Source organism: Erythrolamprus reginae, chromosome 2 (genome assembly GCF_031021105.1).
Source record: "Erythrolamprus reginae isolate rEryReg1 chromosome 2, rEryReg1.hap1, whole genome shotgun sequence".
Lineage (NCBI taxonomy): Eukaryota > Metazoa > Chordata > Lepidosauria > Squamata > Dipsadidae > Erythrolamprus > Erythrolamprus reginae.
Genome location: NC_091951.1, coordinates 159,114,743 through 159,137,921, shown reverse-complemented (window position 1 = coordinate 159,137,921; position 23,179 = coordinate 159,114,743). Strand labels below are relative to the sequence as shown.

Sequence of the window (23,179 nt, the reverse complement as noted above, 5' to 3'; positions counted from 1 at the left end):
CCATTTTTTGTTTCTGCTGCCAAAGCAACCATTGGGCATGCACGCCTGCGACGGCCTCGGAGGGCACACCAGTAGGAGGTAAGACGAGCGGCCCTTCACTGCCTAGGCCTGAGGACAAATCTCTTTAAGAAGCACAACAAACTATTTTTATGTTATTTGCATTTTAGCAGGTTAAAAATAAGCCAATTAACAAATAGAGCCCAACGTGCATTTCTGTACAAGTATTTATTCTAATCTTTATTTAGTACAGATTTTCACTGAATATATTGTCACCTTTACCTGGCATTGCAAGACAAAGTAATTCCAATGTTTTAAATGGATAAATAATGTTCAAAGGGGCTTACCTATCCAGCATTCAAGTCGAGCGCACGGAGTTGTCTTTACCACATCAGGAGGATCCACCCCAACATTCAAGCACAGTACTAAGGCAACACTAACAGTCTTCATCTAGAAAATTAAACAATATATTTTGGTAAGCAATGTGTATTAAGATTATTCTGTACCACAGTTGTTTATATTTATACATACTAACAAAAAATAAAGGAACCGATACTGAACTTTTTTTTTATTCTGAAAAACAAATCATTTAAAATACAATATTAGCAAATTCTGCTGTGTATTTTTTTAGGAAATTCATATGGCCTCTTCATTCATTCATGATGACTCCAGGCAGCTTACAAAATTAAAACCTCAAATACAAAACCCAATACACTCCCGCCTCCCTACAACAACATTCAGAAAAACTACTTGATGAGCTTGTGATCCCCAGGCATGCTGACAAAACCATGTCCTCAGAGCAGTAGTGGGCTCTAAAACCGATTACTACCGTTTTGTGTGCACGCATGTGCAGAAGCGTCATGGGTAGGTGGGCAGAGCCCCCTGCTGCCAGTGCTGCAGGTCCACAGAATCGGGCCAAACCAGGAACAACCCACAGCTGCCTCAGAGTCTTTCCAAAGAATATCAAGTTATCTGACTTGGGACTCCAGCAGAAGCTCCCAAAATTATGCACTAAATCGCGTAACCTCAACCAGGACCACAGATGGCAATTCTCCATGAACCAAAGAATCTCAAATCCAGAGATTTTGTCTAGTGAATTTCTTGGCAAAATTGATTAGACCTTTCTGAAATGTCAAATGTAGCATCAGATTTTCTTAAATAAATAACATTTTCTCCAAATACATTTCTATATATGAAGATAAAGTCAAATTGACTTTTTCAATACTTCAGAATAAAATACACTGCTCAAAAAAATAAAGAGAACACTCAAATAACATATCCTAGATCTGAATGAATGAAATATTCTCATTGAATCCTTTGTTCCGTACAAAGTTGAATGCGCACAACAGCATGTGAAATTGATTGTCAATCAGTGTTGCTTCCTAAGTGGACAGTTTGATTTCACAGAAGTTTGATTTACTTGGAGTTATATTGTGTTGTTTAAGTGTCCCGTCCCCCCCCCCTTTTATTGAGCACTGTATAATCAGGTCTATTTATACTCATATGATGAAATAAATACAGAAAAGAAGCTTGCCCTTGATATTGCTGATTTCCAATTGCCTTTTCTTTTCAAAGATTTATTTCTTTTTTTTCTCAAAATATTACACAGCTTATTTGTAATTTTCCTAAACTCTTCCTTCCATAGCTCTTTGTGCAACTCCATAGAAGATCCTGCCAAGACTCATGGATTAGGCAAGTCCCACTGAAATGCTTTATTAAAAAATAATGATAACACATTATACAAGATTTCAATATCAATAATGCAACATGGCAAACCTTGCTTAAGTGGCGGCCCAGGAAGCAAGCAAAACAAAAAGAGCCTTAAATTCTTTTTATATTAACCCCTAACAGTAATCTCTTAAAATAAACAACATCTCCTTCATGTACATTTTGAACTATGAGTCTGTCTCAGACTAATCATACATAAGGAAGGAGTCTTATTCTAACACGTTATATATTTTCAGGAATAAATTCAGGGCTGACAGGGAAATCAGAGTGCATTGCTTTGTCCACATCTTCAAATAAACAAACCTAACATCCTACATTACTGTACACCAAGCAGAATAATATTGTAACATTTTAATTGATTGACAGTGCAGTTCTTCAGTAGTTCTGTACAAGAATGTACTCATAAAGGAGAATGACATATAGAAATGGATAGGAAAAAAATATACTAAAATGGATGTCCCCGGCTAAAAGCCCCTTCTTCAATAAATATTTTGGTGTTAAGAAAATGCTCATTAAATATACCAACACAAAAAAAACCCTATTTCCTGGAAGCAAAGTAACATATGATGATAGGCAATTCATGACCTAGAAGCACCTTTCATTGAGGAATGTCCAAAAATTATTCTAACCGTAGACATATTCGTTTAAGGACTACAGACTATCAATCTATAAAAATCCTACTTATCTAAAATTTCCAGGTGGCAGAACATTCACATATGGTAGAGAAGCACTTCAGTTTTAGACCTCTCAACCCGGATCTATCAAACATCTTAAGTAAGACTGAAGATAAAATGCAAGTGAAGGGATAGGCTCATATCATTTTTTTTCATTTAACTGGATAGAACAAATTGGATTATTGTTAATGAATTTCAACAATTTCTTCAACAGTAGGAAATTAAACTAAAATAAATAAATAAAATTTAAAATATTCCTAATTTTAACTAGTTCAAAGATATAATTATGGGTAATAGTAGTTTTAAGAATCTTATACATTGTTAATGACAACATAGAGAAATACAGTGGGACCTCAGTATTCTCCTGTTTCAAAACTCATCAAATTTGGTACTCAATGCATTCTGATGCAAAAAGGTTGCCCCAGTACTTGTCATTTGTTTGGTACTCGAAGCACTACAATAGGAAGAGGGGGACAGATATACAAAGTCGGCCATGTCAGGAAAGTTACTGCAAAAAGAAGTGGGGAATGACCTCAGAGGGCAGACGGGAAATTAGCCATGTTGGGAAGGTCACTGACATAGGAAAGAGGACAGATGGGAAGTCCTTCCCAACCAAACCAAAAGGTCATGTCACACTGTTTTTTGGTACTCATCATTTTTAGTACTAGTCGTGACTCCAATTAATGACAAGTATCAAACTACCAACTATAGTCTTACTTTTCATTCTAAAATATTATTACAATAAAGATTGTCATAAACAATTTTTTGATTGTTCATAACAATAATAAAGAACAGGAAGGGGAGTGAGTGGAACAGAAGAGATAGAATTTCCCTGACTATTTATATTTATTTAACATATATCATATCCATCATATTCATCCTCACAAATACTTATCATTCTACTGCAGTGATGTATCAAGAAGAGGAGTACAGTACCTCCTTTTGTTTACATACAGTCAGTACCTTGTAACATTCTGTCTCAAGGATTGCATTGAAGCTACTTAAAACCAATATAAATCTTGCCTACCTAGTGTATCTTCCTATGCAGATGCATCCTGGTTTGAAAATGTTATTGGAAACACCGCCATCATCATCAACAACAAATGCACTGTATAAGCATGAAATGTAATCTACTACCAAGACAAATTTTAAAGTCAGGTTTGCATGGTACACAGAGAAGATTCCACTGTTTCTCATAGAAAGTTGTTCTTTGCAATAGTCAAATTCAGCACTGTAGCTGATGATATTAACACTTTTTTAAAAATTAAAACTATTAAACAAAAGTGTTTATTACCTATAGTTACAGTTACTAACAAAATTTAGTATAATTCAGTGAAACAATCAGATAATCTAGCAATTTAAGGGCTGGATAACTTAAAGCAAATGATTTTATAAAAACCCCAATCTCCATAGTCAGAGACATGGTTCCTCATTATTTTCCATACTGATCTACAAGAAATAAATCTGGTTGATACCAGCATATATCAAATGTCAGGCCTCCATGTGATCTTAGTAGGCAGAACATTGAAAAAAACAGTGTTGCAGGAGCCTAAAAGAAATAACCATGGAGAGCAAGTCATACTGTATGATATCAGCTTGCTCTGGAGCCTCCCTGAAGGCAAAAAAAATTGAAATACTTGAAAAACATTCCTTATGTGCCAGAGAGCTCCTGCAGGTATGTTGTTCTATTTGATAGATTGGATTGTATTAAAAGTTGGAGGAAATTCTCTAGCAGTGTAATACTGTACAATTTCCATATTGGTCACCAAGTACAGTATATTTTGTTTTATTACGCTTCACTGTATGGAGCTTTGCAGATACTGCATTTTTAATAAGATTCTCCACCACCAAAAAGATTACAACTGACTGAAGTCTCAGATAACAATTGCCTTTTTTTAGTAATACAATACTTTTTAATTAACATAAGCGTGTTGGGTTTTGTTTCAATATACAGCTATTGCACAATTAACAGACTCTAGCAGTGATGGCTATCCTCAGGTGCTGAAAGAGTGTACATGCGCACTATCGCACATATGCAAGTGCCCACACCCATAATTCAACGCCTGGGTAGAGAGAAAACAGCTTCCCCCCCCCCAGAAGCCTTCTGTAGGCCGGAAACGGCCTGTTTCCCAACTTCTGGTGGGCCCAGTAGGCTTGTATTTTGTCCTCCCCAGGCTCCAAAGGTTTCCTTGGATCCAGGGGAGGGTAAAAATGTCCTCCCCCATCCACCCGGAGACTCTGAAAGCCAAAAATATCCTCCCAGAGCCTCTGTGTAAACCAAAAATCAGCTGGCTGACACACACATGCACGTTGGAGCTGAGCTAGGGCAACAGCTAGGGCCACCTGTGGCACCCGTACCATAGGTTCGCCATCACTGGACTATAGCCTAGTGTGAACATAACTTGTATATGTACTGGGAAGCCCCCAAAATTGTGTGACTTATTTTATTGCAATATTTGATTTATTTCGATGATCTAGAATTAAACCCACTAAATCTCTGAGATATTCCTGTAGATATTTTATCTAAAGTTATAAACATTCTGTAACCAAAAATCAAAGAAGACTAGCTATCATCTGTGAATCTAATGGTAGCCTTCATTATCTCAATCAGACATGAGGAGCTGAAGATTCAGTAATTGTCAAGACTAATGATAAGACAAGGAATATTTGAAAAAAACACAATATCAAACAATAACAAATTTAAGCCTACTAATATCAATGTCTCAGCATTAACATTAGTCAACAGGACTAGGTATTTCTTGTAAATGACTCATAGTTCAATATTGCTAACCATCAGTTACTTTTTTTAATCCATTCACTTACATGCCTATATTTAAGAAGTCCCATCATACACATAAAGAGGTACAATGAGCTATGCATATGATAGAGTACCGTACTTCTGGACATTTATAAAAAGATAAAGCAACTTTTAATTGTACTGAAGATATAAATATGCACAGAACTTTCACACAATACTTTCTTCTTATTGCACATTTGTATTATCAGTGTTAAAATATAAAAATAAAAAGCTATTCAAATGGGTTTTACTATGCAATACAGATCTGTAGTATCTAAACAATAATTGGCAACTGAGTTTGTACCCCTAGCTTGTCCAGGTCTTCTAATCCAATGTTAATAACAACGACAAAATCTGGTCAAACATGACATCAATTATAGGAAAACAAAGCTCAAGGCTTAAATATTAGCAAGACAAGTGATCACAAAAGTGATTTTTTTTAAAAAAGACCCATTCCATGAACATTGATTACATAATTCTTCTGTGCAAAATTCCACAGGAAAGAGGGGAATCCTCCTATGATATTTTTGTAAACAAAATTCACCAATCCCATACCTATAAAATAGAAAGCCAACTGCATGTATCCCTTGCGTGTTCATTAAGATGCTCAACATCAGACAACAACCCAAAAAAGAACGTGAAAGCAAAGCTGGAGCCACAGGAATGTATAATTTATGAAGAATAAAGTAGGCGAAAAACTAGAACACATTGAAAAGATATTGCCTGGGAAGACTGAAAAAACGGAGTTTTCAGAAGGAAAATGTTATGGTCTTTATCATGTCCTCCAGCTTCTAACAGTGTATCTTGCTATTAAATGCAAACTGATATATCTCAAAATGAATGAACAAATTCATTAATTAATTTATTGGCTGTCCATCTTTTTTTAGGGTAACTCTGGGCAGCTTACAATCATAAAAGAAAAAAACTATATAAGCTGAAAGACATAAATAAGATAATACAAAAAGTCCAATTAAAGATAGGAAAGGCGGGAATAGGATGGGAGGATTTTCAATCAAAATGCATTACTTAATTACTTAATATAATGGTACCTCTACCTAAGAATGCCTCTACTTATGAACTTTTCTAGATAAGAACCGGGTGTTCAAGATTTTTTTGCCTCTTCTCAAGAACCATTTTCTTCTTCTAAACCCGAGCCTCTGAAACTGTAACCAGAAAAGGCAGGGAGAAGCCTCTGTGGGACCTCTCTAGGAATCTCCTGGGAGGAAACAGGGCCTCCACCCTCCCTGTGGTTTCCCCAATCGCAAGCACTATTTACTTTTACATTGATTCCTATGGGAAAAATTGCTTCTTCTTACAAACTTTTCTACTTAAGAACCTGGCCACGGAACGAATTAAGTTCGTAAGTAGAGGTACAATGAAACTTCCTCAATCCTGAATTTTTGATAACAAGATATTAAATCCACAGCGTGGAAATCCAAATAAATAAAATAAAATAAATTAATTAATTAATTAAAGAATGTTTCTAGAATGCAGAAAGAGATAAGAGCTGGTTTGATGAGATTAATTCTAACACTTCACAACAATTTCTAAAGAGCTGAAAAGGCTTTAGGGAAAGTGGTAAATTTTTTCAGAGATATTTTTGTTTTTCAGCATTTAAAATACAAATAAAACTGAGCCAAACTCTCTCTCCCTTCCTTCCTTCCTTCCTTCCTTCCTTCCTTCCTTCCTTCCTTCCTTCCTTCCTTCTCCTTTCTTCCTCCCTCCCTCCTTCCCTCCCTGTACCACCCATTCTTCTAGTGGTGAGTGTGAATTTAATTTAATTTAATTTATTTGATTTCTATGCCGCCCAATCCTGTAGGACTCAGGGTGGCTTACAACAATACAAACAATACAATAATACAATAAATAAAAAAGTCAAATATTAATAATAGTTATAAAACCCCGTTATAGACCCGAACTAAAATAACTCCCTATAAAAACCCTAAATCCAATCTAACAACAGCATACATAGCAGTCAAACATAATTTGGGGTGTCGGATGTTAAGATTCAAGGCCCCAAGGCCTGTAGGCAAAGACAGGTCTTAACAGCTTTTCCAAAGGCCAGTGGGAGCAGTGCGAACATCAGAGGGGGCAGTTGGTTCCACACAGCTGGGGCGGCTACAGAGAAAGCCCTCCCCCATGGTCCCACCAACCTACATTGTTTAGTCGACGGGACCCAAAGAAGGCCGATTCTGTGCGATCTAATAGGTCTCTGGGAGGTATGTGGCAGGAGACGGTCCCATAAATAGTCAGGTCCTAAGCCACTGATGGCGAACCTTTTTTCCCTCGGGTGCTGAAAGCAGATGTGCACACACTATCATGCCTGCGTGAGTGCCCACACCCATAATTGAATGCCTGGGGAGGGCAAAAATTGCCTCCTATTGAAGGCTAGAAACAGCTCATTTCCCAACTTCTGGTGGGTCCAATAGGCCTGTCTTTCACCCTCTGCAGGCTCCAGAGGCTTCCCTAGAGTGTGGGGAAGGCAAAAACGCCCTCCCCCACCACCCCGGAGGCCCTCTGGAAGCCAAAATTGCCCTCTCAGAGCCTCCGTGCAAGCCCAAAAATCAGCTGGCCAGTGCGCACTTACATGCTGGAGCTGAGCTAGGGCAATGGCTCATGTGCAGGCAGATATGGCTCCGTGTGCTACCTGTGGCACCTTTGCCACAAGTTTTTCATTATTGCCCTGAGCCATGTAGGGCTTTATAGATGATAACCAACACCTTGAATTGTGACCGGAGACTATGTACTAAAGTCTGGTCAATGGGAATACACATATAATCTTGGACATAACAATTAGGCCAATTCCAATACCATTATACAGTATTACATTTTCCTTTAACTAGTCTAATCTTTGAACTTCTTGAATGTTATATGTCAGGAAGCTAGTTAGGAAGTTAGTCCATATATTTGTGAAAATGGGGAAGCAGATAGCAAAGCCAGTTTTTTAAATTTATTTTTAGTGCAATTTTATGTGTTTGGCAATTTTGCCAAAAGGGAAGATTCTTGTAAATACACTTTAAAGAATTACCTTCCTTTAGACCAGTGTTTCTCAATTATTTTCTGTTACGCCCCACCTAGGAAGAAGTAAACATTTCGCGCACTCCCAACTCTCCACCAGGAAGATTGTTTGCAATATTCAGCACATTTTTGCTGAAAACACTCAAGCAGCTTATCAGCATGATTGCGGTGTAATGTGTTTAAGGTAGGCCTTAATTTATTTGACTTCATGCTGTCCGCTGCCAACATTTTTAGACATAGTAAACATACCGATCCTTTGTCTCCCATCATAGTCACAGTGAAGCCAAGCACTACATATGCTTCATCCTATTTCCTCATCTTAGCTTTCAGGAGACTTACGTTTGTCTCATTATCTCCGTCTCTCTCCTCCTTTCTTTTCATCCCTGTTAAATATTTTTCCATGGTGTCTCTTAAGGTTTGTTTTATGCAGTTCATATCTCCTACTCTATGCTGTGTGCTATTGTCTGGTACAAAAAGAACCCTACTCCCTGCGGCAAAAAAAGCACATTTCCTGGGGTCTCATGCCCCCCTGGCATCACTCCGCCCCGTCCCGGGGGTGGGAGGGCACTATTTGAGAAACACTGCTTTAGACAGATGAGTACCACTTTGATGGGCAGCTAAACAGAACTGGGCAGCATGAAAAGACCCCCCCAATTGGATGTCCTCCATGCAACAATGATGTCACCTACTAATTCTTTTAATCTGGAAGTGCTTCAGCACTCCAACATTACTGTATTACTGCACAACTGAGCCTGTCACATAAAACACAAAGAATTTTGTTTTGCACATTTTTCACTATCTCAAGCAGGGTTAATGAGGATAAAGAAATCCTTTGACTCCAAAGGGATTCTGCTGTCAATTCAATAACCTTTGCTCCTGTAAATCTCTGATCCAATTATGGTTTGATATTTTGCTTTCCTTAGAGTTTAATGCTCACTGCTTTAGGTTAGGTTTTATCAGTTTGGTACTTTTTAATTATATATTGTTTTGAGTCTATTGATAACTGCCTTGAACTTTCCATTTAGGAATGAAAAAGGAGAACTGGAAGAACTGGAATTAAAGCAATCAACGAACCATAATGGAGAAGGCAGGTGTCTATTAGACCTAGCAATCTACTTCAACAATGGCCAGTCAGATATCTCTGGAAAGCCCACAAATAAGACAAAGTATCAGTGTGTCTTCTGCTTCCCTGCAGCTGCTACTGAGAGAATTATGGCATCTGACATACATAACAATTACAGTTAGCAATCACTGGTATTTTATCCTCCATGAATTTACCCAATCTCTTTTTATAACAATTGCAAAGCATAAAAAATAGTGGTGATGGGGTGTTGGTCTTACCTGATACACCTCTTCTCGTGGGTGGAACTAACCTCCAAGAATGGAATCCCTTCAGCCAATGAGGACTGAGTTTAATAAATTATATTCCTTCATCCTCCTGCCTTAATTCCCCCTCTGATGAAAGACGATGGTCAGAGTCAGTGTGTAGCTCCCAAAGTCAAACACAGAGCACAATATTTATTTATTTATTTATTTATTGGATTTGTATGCCGCCCCTCTCCGTGGTCCTAAATGCCAGACCAGATGAACTTTATGCGGGATTGGAGGTTAGTTCCACCCTACGAGAAGAGGCATATCAAGTAAGACCAACACTCCTTCTCCATAGTGGGTAGAGCTAACCTCCAGGAATGGGACATACCAAAGCAGTCTGTTCATTGGTAGGGCTAAGTCTGACTGGCTTCCCCAATCTGTGGCACCACGTGTTAGAGAACTCTGCGATCAAACACCGCCTCAGGTGATGCAAAAACATCAATATTGTTGTGGTGGATAAAGGGAGTTGGTAAGATCCAAGTGGCCACCTGGCAGACCTTGATGGACGCATGAGTGGACCATGCAGCCGTTGTTGCAGCACTACAGGTTGAGTGCAATGTTACTCTGGTCGATTGTGGAAGTGCGCTTGAGGTAGATCTCCAGGACCCTCCTAACATCAAGCATGTGCCACTGTCTCTCTAAAGAGTGTGAAGGATAGGGGCAAAAATTGGGCAGAACAATTTCCTGAGCTCTGTGAAAGTAAGAGTTTATTTTTGGGACAAATATGGGCTGAAAGATTCTGTGAGCAGAATTAGAAATGCCACTTTACAGGGCAGGTGGCGAAGCGAAGTGGTCCTCAAGGGCTCATAGGGGACACCCGTCAGTGATATGAGAACCTTTGAGATGTCCCAGTTTAGGCACCAATAGATGACGGGAGGACACAAATTTATAGCCCCTTTCAAGAACCTGTGAAACAGGGAATGTTGAGAGAAGGAATCTAGAGAACTCAAATCTGAAGTATCTTTGATGGGAAGGCCGAATTAGTATGTGCAGGTAGGCCTCGGTGAGATCAACTAAAGTGAAGAGCATACCTGCCAAATGCCACTTAAGATGCACTGATGCATGCACATTTTAAATCACTTGTAGCTAATGTAGTGATTTATATGTTTTAGGTCGAGAATAGTTCTCCACCCTCCCATGTATTTGGGGACCACAAACAAGACAAAATAGAACCCTTGCTGGGCCTCAGGCACTCGCTGGATGGCTTGAATGTCCAGGATTCAAGCAGCATTCATGCCACCTGCTGGATGGCCACATTCATGAGGACCCGCTTATCTGGATTGGAAAACATGGGGCTTCTAATGAAAAGCCTTGGAGGGGTGGACAGCCCAGATCAGACCTGGGCAAAGGGCAGCCCACGGGCCGCATCCAGCCCACCCGCTATCTGTGACCAGCCCAACTGATTCAGATTAACCCCTACGGAACTCACTAAGTGATTTTGAACTAATCACAGTCCAAACACAGGATTTTGTTGTGAGGATAAAATAAAACAAAATAGTTATTGGCATTTAGAGTGCCTAGAAAAAATGGCTGAATATTATATTATTGCATAGTTTTATTTATTTCAAGAAATATATTTCTATCTTGCCACAATCAAAAAGACATTTGGCAGCTTACATAGAATATAAAACTAGCAAATAAATAACCAAAAAGACACCTGCAAAGTACTATTTTTCCAATATTTGATTCATTCAACTGATCTAAAAATATCCATTTTCTGTACATTTGATCACATGAAGAATTCAGGGATAATTTGCATTTCTTAAGCTCATAAAACAAAATAGCTCTGCTAAAGAAATATATATCCCAGAACAGCAAGTGTGGATACATAAAAGAAGAGCATTTGTTGATTAGTATACCTACTAATATACAAATGCTAAGGTCTAGAAACAAACTCAAACTATTGTATCTAGTTTTTTATTAGTAGAATAAATACAGAGAAATGCTCAGGCTGCTTCTACAATTAAACACATATCTGAGCTCACAAAATAAAGCAGGACATAAATTTAGCAAATATCTAAAGAAAAAAGATTAACAATCCAATCCACTGAATGTCAATCCATAGACTTGTAGTTTTAACATTTAACTGGAAAAATATTGTCAGATTGAGAATTCAAGACACAGTAAAAGAGTGAAGAACTCCAAATACCACTATCAACCTTTCATTCTAGCACTTGTACACTAGAATCTGTCTTCAAGTTCTACTATGCCATTTCAAGCTTCAGAAGCCAGTGCAAATAATGCTTTTGGGAATTCTCAAATGATACAAAAATGCCAGGATTTACACAAGGCTCTCTAATCATAAGTGCCTGTTTTTCTGGCCAAGTGCTATACGAGGTTTTAAGTAAGTGCAAAGGGCACATAAAGATTTCAAAATCGAGGTGAAGTCTAAAAATAGAAGGAAAGAAAGGTGGAAATGCAGAGACATTAAAAGACCTTGCAGAATCAGGGGTTATACATAAGGGATGGTGTCAGCTTTCAATGCTTCTGAAATTTGACAGCGGAATCTTGAGGGCATACATTTGTTCCTCTTTGCTTCAACACTACAGTCCACAAAATCTGAGCCCTTTTCCCTAATATTGAATTTTTTACCAACTTTTAGACAGTTTGAGCCAGTCATTTCGAGCAATCATTAAGCAAGGATGACCTGTACATGCATCCAATATTTGGATTCAAAATTAATGCTTTTCGCACTGGCAAAGAGAGATGCTATCAGAACATCACTGTACACAGCACAGCCATAATAAATTTCAGAAATAACTTAAGAACAAAAAACCAGTTAAGAAATGGAATTTTTGTTCTGGAATTGTTGTTTGTTTCTATCTTAAAATCCAGTTCAATCCATCTGGCGATCAGCTCTGTGGAGGTGTTCCTTCTGGGAGTAGCCCAATCCTGTGTCTGTTGTCCGAAAGGAATGCTTGTGAAAATACAGCGAAGGGTGTTATTCCGTTCGCCTATATAGGGAAGGCAGGATCTTTCTTCTTTCTCCTTGATTTCCAATTGGGATGAACAGATCTCCTCACTCTCTGCTGTTAGCTCTGTAAAGAGGAGGGCCTTTGAGTCTGGTAAGCCCAATGCTGACTCTGATGTATTTGGCTCAGCTCCCATTTGGGCTGTGGTCTTAGTTTAAACAAGAGGGAATTAAAGAGGGCTGGGCAAAAAAAGCCCTGTGAAAGCTGGGGGGGAGTGACTCAGGAAGTAACCCTTCATCCTCTGAGAGCACTGGTTCTCTCTAGTCTTCCTCTCCAATCCTCACTCTGTAGGGATGAAGCTGGAGAGCCAGGTTCCCTAAGGTTTGTCAAGTTTGCATGCAATCTGAGATTTCAGGTGTTGACTATCTATCTATCTATCTATCTATCTACCTACCTACCTACCTACCTACCTACCTATTTTATTCGACTTCTATGCCTCCCAATCCCAAAGGACTCAGGGCAGCTTATAACAATATAAAAATACAAATACAGTAAAAAAAGAAGTCAAATATGGGGAAAAATCTAAAACTATAACCCCAGTTAAAAAAAAACCATAACTCAATCAATCCAGGCAACACACATACATAGCATTCAATATAATTTGGCCATGACAGATGTCAGTTCATGGCCCCCAGGCCTGCCAGCAAAGCCAGGTCTTCTTAGCCAGTAGGGTGGGAGCAATATGGACATCGGGGAGGAGCTGGTTCCATAGAGCCGGGGCAGCCACAGAGAAGGCCCTCCCCAGCGGTCCCGCCAACCTGCATTGCTTATGAGGATGATCTGATGCCACTGAGTCAGCTTGCTTTCCTTGCTGCAATGCTGCAGCATTCCCCTGCGTTATGGAGCTAAGGAGTTTCATTTGCTCAGAAATCTCCAGTCCTTGGTTCTTCCCTAGGAGCCCCACAGCTGTGGGAGTAAATGTTACCTCTGGGGCAGATTGCCTCTGTTTTAAAATAGGCCCCAAATGCCTCTCTGCTGGTAGTCTCAGAAGGTAGTAAGCCCTAAAGGTTACATGAACCAAAGTTTTAGTTAGACAGATTGTAAAGTGTATCAGAGCTATCTGTAATTTTGCTGAGCTCTTGCTTTGAAATGTGATTTTGCAAAGTATAGAGCCGAGGTAGCGCAGCGGATAGAGTGCTGTACTGCAGACCACTGAAGCTGACTGTAGATCTGTAGGTCAGCGGTTCAAATCTCATCACCGGCTCAAGGTTGACGCAGCCTTCCATCCTTCCGAGGTGGGTAAAATGGGGACCCAGATTGTGGGGGCAATAGGCTGGCTCTGTTTTAAAAAAGTGCTATTGCTAACATGTTGTAAGCCACCCTGAGTCTAAAGAGAAGGACAGCATAAAAATCAAATAAACAAACAAGCAGGCAAGCAAACAAACAAACAAACAAATAAATAAATAAAGTTTTGAGATGCATTTGGAATTAGAACCTTGAAACTGAGAAATAGGGAACTGAAACTAGACAAAGAATATAGGTTTGAGATGTACACGGGTATATGTGGAGACTGATTGTTACTAAGACAGAACAAGGAAGTATATTGTGAAATGTGTGAAGAAAATAGGCGTTGATTGCTTACCTGAACGCCTCTTCTCGTACGGTGAGCGGGTACAGCAGTCACATGGGTTGCTCATGTCCAATCCGGTGGAACTGAGCCTAGTGTTAAAAAAGCTTGCCGGATCCGCCCCTTCCACAGAATTCGCGAATCCATAGACTAGGCTCAGCTGTGAAGCTCTGTAGTGTTCAACTCTCATTGTTAGAGGAAGAAAGGTTATAGGAAGGTAAGGAAGACACATACAAGGGCGGGAAGTGACTGCTGTACCCGCTCACCGTACGAGAAGAGGCGTTCAGGTAAGCAATCAACGCCTATTCTCCGTACTGAAGGAGCGGGTCCAGCAGTCACATGGGACATACCCAATAGATGGTCCCTAGGGTGGGATTAGATTGCTATCATGTGAGATAACGGATTGGAGTACCCTTCTGCCGAAGGCAGCGTCCGCTGAAGCGTAAGAATCAATCTTGTAGTGCCTGATGAAGGAATTTGGCGAGGCCCAAGTGGCTGCTTTGCAGACCTCCTCCAACGGGGCTTGAGTCGCCCAAGCGGCCGAGGTGGCTGCGCTCCTGGTGGAATGCGCTGTGATGTTCCTTGGAACTGAGAGGGAGGCCGACTCATAGGCCTTAGATATAGTCCCTCTGATCCAACGGCCTATTACTGTTGAAGACACTTTGGCACCCATGACTCTGGGGTGATAGGCTATAAAAAGTGCTTCTGACCTCCGAAAGGGTCCTGTGCGTTGGATATAGATTCTCAGCGCTCTAATGAGATCCAGGGTGTGCCATCTAATTGCCAAGGGATGGTCTCGTTGGAGGCAGAAGGAAGGTAGGACAATATCCTGAGTTCTGTGGAACATGGAACTGACCTTGGGTAAGAAGGTAGGGTCCAGTCGCAAGACTACCTTGTCCTGATGAAATTGACAAAGGTCCTGCCTGATTGAGAGGGCAGCCAGCTCCGAAATGCGTCGGGCAGAGGTAATAGCCACCAGGAAGGCTACTTTAAAGGATAGGTACCTGAGGGACGCCGATTTTAGGGGTTCGTATGGTGCCTGCGTGAGGGAATGGAGAACCCGTGGCAAATCCCAGGATGGATACCTGTGAACCTTGGAAGGTCTGAGGTTGGCTATGCCCTTGAGGAATTCCTGAACTTCTGGGAAGGATCGGAGAGGCTGTCTGCGGGGGCCCCCTAGGACAGATGAAATGGCTGCCAGATGACGCCGGAGGGTGCTGGTGGAAAGTCCTTTATGGAAACCTTGCATAAGGAAGGAAATGATTCTGTGTATGGGAATGCACAGGGGAGAGAGGCCTTCCTGTAGACACCACTGGTGAAACTTGGACCACGTGTGGTCGTAGATTCGATTGGTCGAACCCCTTCTGGCCTTTAAAATGACCTCCACTGTATCGGGGTCGTGACCACGCAGTTCTAAGTCTCTCCTGATAACAGCCAGGCGGTGAGGTGGAACCACTCCGGATCTGGATGGAATGAGGCCCCCTGCCGCAGCATATCCCCCGAAACGGGGAGTCGCCAAGGGTCCTGTACGGATAACTGTTGGAGATCCGCGAACCAGGGCCGGCGGGGCCAATGAGGGGCGATTAAGATTACTCGGGCCCTCTCGGTGAGGACCTTGTGAATCACGTCCGGGAGAATTGGAATTGGAGGGAATGCGTAAAGTAGGCCTGGAGGCCATGGGCTCCGGAGGGCATTGATTGCTTCCGCTCCCGGGGATGGAAATCTGGAAAAGAAGCGAGGGAGCTGGGCGTTCGCATTGGTCGCGAAGAGATCCAGAATTGGTAGGCCGAATCTGAGGGTGATTTGATGGAACAGATCTTGATGGAGATTCCACTCTCCTGGGTCTATCGTTGCTCGAGATAGCCAATCCGCTTGGACGTTGAGGCTCCCCGAGATGTGGTCGGCTAGGAGCGACCGAAGATGTTTTTCCGCCCAAAGGCCTAACTTGAGGGCCTCCCTCATGAGGGCCTTGGATCTCGTGCCCCCCTGTCTGCAGATATGGCTTTTGGTGGCAATGTTGTCGGTGAGAATGAGAACGTGCCGGTTGGGGATGCGAGGAGAGAAGTGCTTCAGAGCCAGGGAAACGGCTCTTAACTCTAGCCAATTGATTGGCTTGGAAGCTTCCTCCGGGGACCACGTGCCCTGGGCTATCATCCCCTGGGCGTGGGCGCCCCATCCCGATAGACTGGCATCTGTGGTGATGACAAATTGATCCGGGCACCTGAACGGGGATCCTTTGTCCATGGCCGGAGACTTCCACCACTTGAAGGATCTGCGAACCATTGGTGGGATGACAATGCGACGATTTGAGTTGCTGTGCCCCGATCTCTGAAAGGGTAATAGGAGCCACTGAAGTTCCCTAGCATGAAGGCGAGCCCAGGGAATGATGCCTATGCATGACACCATCTTCCCCAAAAGGGAAGACAGGGTTACTATGGATACTGAAGGTTTAGATAAAATGCAAGAAATTAACTCCCCTATACTGAATTTTCTCTCGGGAGAGAGAAAAACCTGGGAGGATTCTGAATTAATAATGGATCCCAGGTGTAAGATGGATGTGGAAGGTTGGAGATGACTTTTATCAAAGTTGATGGAAAATCCATGGTCCTGAAGGACTGACATGGTGATAGAAAGGTCTGTTTTCACTTTCTCTAGGGAGTTCCCATGAATCAAAATATCATCAAGGTAACATAAAATGTGAATGGGAGACGCCCGGATATAGGCCGCCAGGGACCCCAAGAGCTTTGTAAAGACCCGAGGGGCCGAGGAGAGGCCAAAAGGCATCGCCCTATACTGGAAATGCCTGCCTTGAAAGGAGAAACGTAAAAATTTTCTGTGGCATTTGGCTATAGGAATGTGGAGGTAGGCCTCAGTGAGGTCTAAAGAGACCATGAAATCTCCCGTGTGGATGGCGGCCAAAATAGATGATAAGGAGTGCATCTTAAACTTCCTATATTTGATGAATAGGTTAAGCTTCTTTAAATCCAAAATAGCTCTCCAACCTCCGGAGGATTTTGGAACCATAAATAGGATGGAATAGAAACCTAGACCCTTCTGATCGGAGGGAACCGGTTGAATGGCTCTGATGGACAATAAGTGAGAAATGGCCTCCTCCATACGGTTACAATCTGAGGAGGACCTGGGAGAAGGGCAGGAAATAAAACGTTTCGGAGGGGGAGAGATAAATTCCAAAAGAAGGCCTGTTTGAACAGTGTCAATGACCCAGGGGTCCTTGGAGGTGAGACGCCAACTAGAGGCGAAATGGGCTAGGCGACCACCTATGGGAATTGAGGAAAAATTACCATCTAGGTTTCTTTGAAGCCCTGTTAGAGGACGCTCCCCTTTGGAAGCGAAAGCCTCTGCCCCTGGAGTTCCTACCTTGGGAACGAAAGCGGGGGGAATACTGACCTGGAGATCTCTGATAGGAAGCCGTTTGATCTTGCTGACGCCCTGGGCGACGAAAGGACTGCGTTTTGGTAGCCTTTTTGGTGGTTGGACCCAAAACTTTCTTCTTGTCCGTGGTTTCCGTGAGGAGTGGATCCAGAAGATCACCGAAAAGCAGGTCGCGCTTTAAGGGTCCCAGGGATAACTGCCACTTCTGGCGTACTCCCGCTTGCCAAGGGCGAATCCATAGGAGTCTTCTTGCCGTTGTAGAAGCTGCAATAGACTTAGCAGAGAATCTAGTAGATTGTAAAGTGGCATCAGCCACGTACTGGGCAGCTGCAAATACCTTGTTGAAATCTTGTTGACCTCTCAAGTCATCGGGAGGAATATGCTGCTGAAGTTGGCGAAGCCACAGAAGCATGGCTCTGGAGAAAAAGGAAGCCGCTGCAGAACTTTTAATGGCCCAGGAATCTGCGGTGAATCCTCTTTTGAGCATTTGTTCAATCCGCTTGTCCTCTGGGCGGAGGACTTCCTCTGCTTCGCCTGGAACAGCAGCCGCCGAGTGAAGGATCTTGACAGGTTCATCCGGTTTAGGAAAGGATAACAGCTCCTTATAGGAAGAGGAGAGTTTATACAATTTTCTGTCTTTGGTTGAGGGATTAAGCCCAGAGGCTGGGAAATCCCACTGTTTAAGTAAGGCATCTTTAAACAATTTAGGCATAGGAATTACCTCGTTATCCTCCTGTTCCTCTGTGAAGTAAGGTAAATTCTCCTCCGGGGGATCAGTGGATGTGGAGGCCTGTTTCTCCTGAGCCGCCAATCCCGTAGAAATTCTAGCTTTGAGGAGGAGAGATTTGAACAATTGAGAAGGAAAAATAGTAATTGGAGAAGGAACCTTTATTTGGGATTCCTCATCATCTGAGAGGCCTTGAAAGGGATCCTCATCCTCCTCCATATCCTCATATTCGTCCTGAGAGGAATCTGAATCATCCTGAATAGGAGCTCTAACCGCTGGGGAAGAACCCAAGGGGCGGGAGGGGCGAGGAGGAGGAGGAGGTAAGGGAAGCTCATTGATGGTAGAGAATTTGGCATCAATGGCCTTGGACAACACAGAAAAAATAGATTGGAATTCAGGAGGTAAACTAGAAATATCAGCAGGAATGGCAGAAGAATCCCTGAAGGCCTGGGAGGATCCTGGCTGGGGGGAATCTTCAATAATATCTGGTTCCTCTGGACCTATTCCCCATAGGTTAGGTTGGGGTCTGTCTAGGTTTGGCTCATCCAGAGATAACACAGGGACCCCAGAAGGAGGTAGACTAGAAGCCTCTGGGGGGTCTTGACTACTGATTACTTGGGCCTGCACTTTCAAACGTTTTGCTGATTTGTCATGAATTTTTTGTAGGGCTAGGTCCCTTCTCTTCTCGGCCCTGGTGACCTTGGTCGAGGGGCGGGCCCCTGGAGAAGAGGAGGAAGAGGCCTGGGGGATACTAGTAATCTCATCGCCTGTAGGCCTGGCCTCTCTGGGACCTTTAGTTGTGCCTCTCTTGGGAAAGGTAGCCATAGTCTGACAATTAACAGAAGACAAGGCTGAGCCAATAACTGAATAATAAGGAGAAGAATTTCAAGGACTTCCCAAGAGGAATGGATCCTGCTTCGAGGCCTCGAAGCTGCTGAAACTTGAGGACAATCTGGGCAAACCCAGAGTTCGTGCCCCCAAATCCAGCGGGGCCAGCCTCCCTAAACTTTATAATTAAGTAAACCAAGGCACTCTGGTTGGAGGCTTAGCCGGTGGAGAATTTAGCCTGGGACCCCCAAGGCCCGCTCCGGGATCCACGCGGTGGACTGAGGCCTACGCGGCTGGCAGGAGGCCAACACGAGAGGCCTAGATTTAAAAAGGGCGCGAAGGCCTTCGCGCCGAAAAAATCGCTCCGTAATATTTCTTAAAGGGGAAGCGATCGACTAAGTCCAGGAGACTAGAGGCGTCTCACTCCGCAGGAGGTATTTCTTAAGCCCTTAAATATTTTGTATACAATAGATAATCAATAAATCAATAGATTAATACTTGCACCAGGACCTCCAGGCCAAAGGATTAGAAGAATCCACAAGCGGCCGCGGGGATCGTATCCGGCAAAACCGCCGGGGGAAAACGAAACCGCAACTTCTCCAAGGAAAAAAGCCGAGCCGCAAACGGCTGGCGCTATTAGTGCAAGTAAATAATAATGATAAAACAAATCTTACTACTTTTGAAGAAAAAAGATCGAAGGGAAGGTGTTAGAATGTTGAACGAGCTATCACAATACAACCGCAGGATATGCGAACTGAGCGAATTCTGGGGAAGGGGCGGATCCGGCAAGCTTTTTTAATACTAGGCTCAGTTCCACCGGATTGGACGTGAGCAACCCATGTGACTGCTGGACCCGCTCCTTCAGTACGGAGAAGCATGAAGTGAGAGCTTACGGACATGCTTTGTAAGATTGTCCGCAACAGACTTTCACAATTGCAAAAATGCCCAACAATGCCAAAGACTCTATATTTATTCAAGATTCTTCCCCTCTTAAGGTTAAAGGAATACTGTTCTCTCAATGGAGTAATTTAAGTAGCTATTACAATCACAAGTATCTGATGTAATAGAAATTTGACAGTGTACATGGGTATTACAGTAACTTTAAAGCTATAAAAAGCTAGTAAAATGATTGCTAATACTTATCCTTTGGCACTAAATTCAAATTCTTTAAACAGAATGATTTATAACAGGAGTCTCTGAAAATTAATCCAGGCAAAAGAGAAATTTGCCTAAATGTGATATTGCAGTGACCTGTGAATAAAGTGCTAGACATACATCTAGTAAATGAATTAAGGTCCCTGTTTTAGTTATTAATTTTGTTTGAACATTAAATGCCACTATGTCTCATTTATAATTTTCTCATATGTGCTTCCCTTGAGCTTAACAAAACATATAAAATACCTTAATTAGGAACTTGCAACTACACTCTTTCCAAAACAACCTCTATAACCTTATTCTTCCAAAATACAGCCAAGTGATATCGCGTGCACTTATGTCTATCCGTTTTAACCAAGCCAGAGTCCTATTCACTTTTAAGCAGCAGAACTAAAACATTATCCAAACAGGATTCAGTTCAACGACAAAGGAACAGTATAGAAAAATCCTTACTTTTACTCATCTTTTAAACAGAACTACTTAGGAATCTTGACTGAAGCCTCCTATTACTACCAAATTTTGATATAGAAAATACTATTAAACATATGAAATATCAAAGTGCGCAAAACAATCCACAAAAAACAGAACTTCCATAAATGACCAATATGTCCTTTTTGAAGCAGTCTATTCAGAGGTCTTGAAAATAGAAAATAGAGAGGGAGGGAGGGAGGGAGGGAGGGAAGAGGACATCTAAAGGCTAATTATTTCTGGTTTAGAATATTGTACTATTAAACAGTCTTGTTAAATTAAAATGAGTAGGTAATGACTTTTAAGAATTCCAGAAAATATTAGCATCTTACAATTAGTAGTAATATAGAAACTACTATAGGAAGTCCTCGACTTACAATAGTGACCATTCAAAGTTACAACGGCACTGAAAAAAGTGACATATGACCATTTTTTCATACTTATGACCGTTGTAGCATTCCATGGTCACGTGATCAAAATTCAGATGCTAAGCAACTGATTCATGCTTATGACTGTTGCAATGTCCCAAGATCATATGATTCCCTTTTGCAACCTTGCAAGCCAAGTCAATGGGGAAACCACATTTACTTAACAAACTGTGTGACTAATTTAAGAACCATAGTGATTTGCTTAACAATAGTGGCAAGAACACTGTAAAATGGTGCAAAACTCACTTAAAATATCTCTCATTTAATGACATAAATTTTGGGCTCAATTGTAGTTATAAGTTGAGGACTACACGTACTTAAATGCTTACATTTAAAGATATCCACATATCATGAGAGATTCTCTTATTAAAATGGAATATAAAAAGTAATTTTTGTAGAAAAAAATAATCTTCTCTTCCCTATCATTTTTATTACATCTTTTTTGCAACCTAACATCATTTCAGTTTTTTATATTCCATTTCAAGTGCCTGATTTGTTACTAGCGCTGCGTATGGCAATATTTATCTTCTATTTTTGAGTTTTATGCATTTTTTTAAAAAAAAATGTTTTCTAGATATCACATATCAAACCAGGAAGGATAAGCAATAGTTTGTTGATTGTTCTTAAAGACAAATAGCATTATTTCCTCCTACATGCTCTCCCTCTCCAAATACAATAATACTCCATACTGACTCCCCTTATAAATATTTTTTTTCTTATTTACAGAAGCCCTTTTCTTTATCCATCCATTCATCCCTCCCTCCCTCTGGCCCTTTTTTCCAGTGTGTTCAAATACCATAATATAAATACCAATAAGCTGAGAATAAGAAGAAATTGAGAAAAATGTTAAGAGTCTATACTTTTTCATGAAGATAATGCAGCTCAGAATAGAAGGCTGAAAATTCTAAACTATATATTTTTTAATTTGTAATCAATCCAGGAAATATTTATAGATGAATAGGTTAAAATATAATCAGCTATCTTTTGAATACCATTCTGTCTCTCACATGTATTATTATAGGCATGCGAAAACAGACAACTTTGCACCAAATAAAGATTTTTAACAAGAGCTCACAGTTCAAGCACAAAAAGTAGCATAGAGCTGTCTGTAGCAAAAATGCAGCAGTGCGGGAAAATCAATAGTCTTGACTTTTGAATACAAATCTATTTGTTTCTCCAGAAGTACTCCCAATTGGCAATAGGTTTCAAATAATAGAAGTGAAGTACATAGGGGTAGTTTATCAATAGCACTTGATTTGCAGCAGACTTCAACATTATTCATTTCACCCCAAGTGCCCGTTAGGTATATAATTCACTTCCTATGGGATGAGGTGGAACTGGATCAGTGGTTTAGAAGGAAAGTCTATATGAACCTTTAGGTCCTTTCAATGCTATCTCAACTTTCTTAAGATAAGGAGGAAGAAAAATCGATGAAGACTAGTGTATGAAGTCAAAAATCACCCATATCTCTGGATGTTCCAAGCCTCGGTGGCACAATGGTTAGAGTGCAGCACTGCAAGCTACTTCTGCTGATCACCAGCTGCCAGCTGTTTGGCAGATCGAATCTCAGTAGACGCAAGGTTGACTCAGCCTTCTATCCTTCCAAGGTCAGTAAAATGACCACCCAGATTGCTGGGAGCAATATGCTGACTCTCTGTAAACTGCTTAGAGAGGGCTGTAAAGCACTGTGAAGCGGTTTATAAATCTAAATGCTATTGCTCTTGCTAATTATTATAATCACAAAAATGAAACTCTAATACTATAAAATGTTAGTTTAAAACTCAAAAAGCATAATATATTCTAATAGGTTTTCATTGGCCTAAAATATCTTCTAGCTCAGGGGTGTCAAACTCAAACGCATCAGGGTTGTGATTGGTGTGGCCATGAAGGGCATGGCCAGCTCAATGTCCCTCATGTCGGGAGCACTTGTTATTTATTTATTTATTTACTATTTATTTTAAAAAGGGCCATTTTTAGCCTTTGTGTAACATGAGATGACCATAGTCCGAAAAAGGACAAGATCAGGAGAAAACAAAGACATGATTTCATTTGACTT

General features: G+C 41.2%; 1 protein-coding gene across 2 annotated transcripts in view; it reads right to left on the bottom strand.

Annotated features, from left to right (window-relative positions):
* The window catches only part of RPTOR (regulatory associated protein of MTOR complex 1), a 494,232-nt gene that overhangs the window by 455,135 nt on the left and 15,918 nt on the right, over positions 1–23,179 (bottom strand). For both annotated transcript variants that reach the window (XM_070740207.1, XM_070740208.1), the window contains exon 2: positions 345–447. In XM_070740207.1, the coding sequence (XP_070596308.1) occupies positions 345–447 (103 nt within the window). The remainder of the gene's footprint in view (positions 1–344; positions 448–23,179) is intronic.